General features: G+C 44.5%; 1 protein-coding gene across 1 annotated transcript in view; it reads left to right on the top strand.

The window, feature by feature from the left end:
• Positions 1-4413: 4413 nt before the first annotated feature.
• Positions 4414-5000, top strand: part of LOC147468110 (uncharacterized) — a 738-nt gene continuing 151 nt past the window's right edge. The window contains exon 1 of the mRNA XM_086554598.1: positions 4414-5000. This exon is cut by the window's right edge and continues 151 nt beyond it. Within this exon, the coding sequence (XP_086410724.1) occupies positions 4414-5000 (587 nt within the window).

Below are 5000 nucleotides of genomic sequence, written 5' to 3'. Positions count from 1 at the left end.
ACGCTACTCATATATCGTGCTTTCTCCATGTCTGCTGTTATTTATTTGACAAATAAATATGCCTAAGAAGAGCACCAGAAGTCGCCCTGCATCGGCGGTTACTTCACCGTCGAGTGCACGTCCTTCTCATGACGTCACTGAGGTCTTGCCAGTTCTTTCGAATGCCTCAACACCCGAAATGCGAGAGGAAGTTCGATCTGTCGGAGTCGAATTAACTATGTTTGAGGAAATTTTGCAAAAGCTTATCGCTGTGTGTGGGGAACTAAGGGAAGTAAGAGGGAATCAGGAAGCTCTGGAGAGACGTGTTGCCAGTCATGAGAGACCTAGAACGCAGCAGGATCAGCGTGATTGTAACGTAGATAACGACGTTGATGTCAGTGCGCGACGTCCAACAGATGAACAAAGATACCGTGTGTTTGACGTCGAGCGGACGTTCGCTCTTCCACCAGACCTTCCTAGAGAACGTCTACCCTAACAAACACAGCCATATTTGGATAGAGAAAGTACTGAAATACCAACATTGGGACATGCAGATAGCTCTACACGTGTAGCTAATTCCACGTCCACCGATGTTAGTGCCCAGTCTATCGTGTCATACGTTGTAGCCAGGGAAAGTATCCCTTATTTCCGTGGCGAGACTTCAGCAACTGAGCCTCTTAAACGTAATCAGGAGGTCGAGTCCTGGATTCGTTCCGTGGAAAATCTGGTAAGGCCAGCTACTGACGAGGGGTATATGCGAGCTGCCAGGGCCCATGCTCGCGGTCAGGCTAGTGATATTATAAATGGTCCAATATTTGATGATTGCCATAATTGGGCTGAATTTAAGGGAAAACTTCGAACCAAGTTCAGGGGTACTTACACTACTAATGATTTCTTTAAAGTGCTTCACGATTATAAGATGACAGCGGGGCAAGCACCCCTTGATTTTCACCTTCAACTAGAAGCTGCGGTCTATCAAGGATATAGAGATCATGCCAGTAGTATTGGGACTCCAGAGGATCTTATTAAGAGGCTATTTCTCCAAGGTATACCAGGGTGGTTGCGTGATCTTCTTTCATTGAGGGATGATGCACCAGTTTCTATTCTGGCTAAAGCAGCACAACGTGTGTGGAACTCCAGGAATGGGATTCGCCATGGTACTGAGGGCCCGACTACTCTCCCAGCGCTAGACTGTCCACTGTATGACCCATATCGAAAGCACCCCTTTCATCAAGTATCTCAACGTCCAAATTGACTAAATCGCAGGAGCTCTGAGTATGTAGCCGCAGCGGGCACTGCAGGCAGTGCCAAGTGGTGCGAGTTCCATAAGCTGAAATCTCACAACATGGACGAATGTCGAGCCGCCATAACTGGTGGTCGAGAATGTTATAATTGCCGCAGGAAGGGTCACATGGCACGTAATTGCCCCTTTCCGCACAGCCAACGCCCCCAAGGCCCAGGTAACGTTGGCTACGAAAACCCAAGGGCCAATGATAATCCATCAGCAATCACGAGAAGGACCACCTCTCGTGGCACTCAATATTGAAGACCATCCGCTGATGGCTTTCATTGATACGGGGTCGGAAGTTTCTACCTTGAAGGCTAATGAGTTTTTCCATCAACGTTTTGGAGAGTGGAAGCTAATAAGTAGGCTTAAGTCTTTACGTGGAGTTTCGGGCCAGAGTTCAGATGTGCATGGTGAGGTCAAAATAAACATACAATTATCCCCAGACCTGAGTTGTTTTCATCATTGTACACTAGTAAATGATGTCACATTCCCAAGGGATTTGTTATTGGGGATGAATTTTCTTAGGAGATTTGACTTTGAATTGGCCCACTACAACTCAACCAATTCTGCCTATCTACGCTTAAATGGTAAAGAATACCTCATCGTTTATACCGATTCTCCTTCACTTTGCATTAGTCTCATGCCTATAGGTTTACCCACACTATCATACTCTGAAGATGAATCGGCACCTATTGAATGTTCAACTGACAATCAGCCACTAAATGACTCCAAGGTCGTAGACCCTTCAAGCGAATTAGCACAGGGGAGAGGTCATGCAATCCATGCTTATCGCGCAAATGTTGTTCCTCCATACACAGGGATGTTCCTACCTGCTGTGGTCTCTCGCTCCTGTGTACATGATCAGATACAGGTTGATGCTTCAACCCATGACCTTGTCATCCCTTCGACTATCGTGAATGTTCAGGAGAGACATCTCCATGTCTGGATGATAAATCCTACAGCCAGGCCTTACCGAGTGAAAAATGGTCAATGTTTGGGGACAGCATTTGAAGTAGCGGGTGTTGTTACCATAGAAGATGCAGAGGTCGATGTAGCTTCCCCTTCAGTAGAGGAAATTCCTGAACTACCTGATGATTACCAGTCATATGATGAGGATGAATTTGACCAGTCATATGGCCTCTTAGACTTCGGCTATACCGATGCAGACTTTATGGTATTTCCAGATGCATCTCTGAATTATTCCACTTCCTGTGCTGCCGCTTCTGCCTTCGATTTACCTTTAGGTGATGCTCTTGACCATCTTTCTCCAGTGGTCCAGGGTAAATTAATAAATGTTTTAGAAAAATACCCATCACTCTTTTCTGGGCATAAGTCCACGATTGGAACAGTACCCAAAGTCCAACACCACATCCGTACAACGGAAAACCGTACCATTTGTAATCGTCAGTTGAGATTACCTCAGGCCACCAAGGACGTCATACGAGATAAGTGTGATGAAATGCTGAAGGCAGGCGTGATAGAACCATCCACATCACCTTGGTTGTCCCCTGCTGTTAGTGCGCAAAAAGGATGGATTGATCCGGTTTTGTGTGGATTACCGGGCTCTGAATTCAGTAACGATTGCTGATACCTATCCCTTACCACGCATAGATGAATTAATTGATGAGTTGGGAAATACTAGCATTTTTACCACATTGGATGCGAAGGCTGCTTACTGGTCAGTTGAGGTTGCACCTGAAGACTGCCCAAAAACTGCGTTTTGTGATGGGAATCGCCTTTTCCAATTTTCACCTATGCCTTTTGGATTGGCAACAGCACCAACAACCTTTCAACGTATGATGAATATCATTCTCTCCTCTGTATTAGGGCTTCATACCCTCGCATATCTCGATGATATTGTTATTTATTCAAAGAATTTGGAAGAACACTTAAATCATTTAGAGGAAACTTGGAAACATCTTGCTTGTGCTGGTTTAAAATTGAATCTTGACAAATACAACTTTGTAAAAGAGTATCAAATTCCTTGGATTTGTTATCTCACCAGATGGAGTCTTGCCAGATCCTGATAAGTTAGATGGTCTAAAGTCTATGCCTGCACCACGGAATCTAAAGGAAGTTCGTAGATTCTTGGGAGCATGTTAAAAATTATGCTACTATTACTGCTCCATTAACCAGGCTCATGAAAAAGACTACTCCATGGGTGTGGGGACCAGATGAAATGAAAGCATTTGAGTTGCTTTGAGAGTGTCTTATTACAGCCCCTATTTTGCGGCAACCTGATTTCTCACGCCCATTTGAAGTTCATTGTGATGCCTCAAAAGTTGCGATAGGGGCCTGTCTTATGCAAAGAGATGCAGCTGACCAATCTCATGCCATTGCATACTTTTCTAGGAAGCTAAGAGATGCTGAGTCAAGATACCCTGCAATAGATCAAGAGGCTCTGGCCGTTGTGGAAGGGGTTCGGGTCTTTGATCCATATATTTATGGCTGGCACTTTACCATTTACAGCGACCACCGACCACTTACATATGTCTTTCATAGGAAAACTAAGAGTCCTCGTATGTCATGCTTTGCCCATGAGTTGAGTTTCTACAACTTCAAATTGGTATATAAGCAAGGAGCCACCAATCACGTACCTGACCTACTAAGTAGGCATGTTGCAACCGTGGATTTGAATAATATGGAACCTCAAAAGATTCGGGAAGCTCAACTGAAAGGATCCACTTTGGGCTGATGTCATTAGGTTTTTGGAAGAAAGGTCAATTCCAAAGAGACGTATCCCATTACCAGTCGATGAATTTGAGTTGCAAGAGGGAGTTCTTTACCATATGCGGCATCTTGATAATCAGGTCATTCAACAGTTGGTAATCCCATTAGAACTGAGGTCGTCTGCCATGAAGCTTGCTCATTGTCTTCCCTTAGCAACTCATCCCGGTATCTATCGCACTTATGCTAACCTGCGTAAGATGTTTTACTTCCCTAACATGTTACGAGAGTCCCACTTACAATGTGGATCATCATACCAGGTTTGTCCAGTTAGTCCCCTTAAGGCTTTCTGATGCTGCTTCTGTCTGTGATGGGCTTGTTACGAATTTCATATCTATTTTTGGTTCCCCCAGAATATTACAGACAGATCAAGGTACGGAGTTTAAAAATAGATTGAGCTGATCTGCGAAAGCCTAAAGATGACCCATATGTTCACGATTGCCTATCATCCCCAAGCCAATGGTATGGTAGAGAGGACTAACCAGGTGGTAAAGGATGCATTAGCCATGTTAGCAGAGACACAACCTTCGCGTTGGCCTGAAATTCTGCCGTTAGTTCGACTTGCAATCAACTCAGCAATTCACCGCTCAACTGATGAACAACCACTTTACCTTATGACTGGCCGACATGGGTACTTTTCAGTTGGACCAACGAATATTACAACCTTCTCAACGGATCATAACGGTCATGCAGAAAAGCTGCGAATAGCAAGAGAAGTTGCAATACAGTTAAGTCATCAAACACATGAAGGTTGGGCCAGACCTTACAACCAGAGGTCAAGAACTACTTTCCAGCCTGCAGTCGGTAATCTTGTTTGGAGGCGTGTTCTAGCACCTGCTCCTCCCCCTACCAGATACTCTATAAACTTCCGCCACCATTGGACTGGCTCATCTAGAATCATAAAGTGCATAGGTCCTGTAGCTTTTCTTGTTGAGGATATCAATTACCCGTTTGCCAGAATAAAGGTTCATGCAAATCTGAAACAGTATTATCCTGAGTACGAATT

This window comes from Penaeus japonicus, unplaced genomic scaffold, assembly GCF_977035675.1.
Source record: "Penaeus japonicus unplaced genomic scaffold, GWHDUDI00000001_assembly GWHDUDI00000030, whole genome shotgun sequence".
Classification (NCBI taxonomy): domain Eukaryota; kingdom Metazoa; phylum Arthropoda; class Malacostraca; order Decapoda; family Penaeidae; genus Penaeus; species Penaeus japonicus.
Note: the sequence above shows the minus strand (reverse complement) of the source record. Positions and strands in the feature narration are given on the sequence as shown.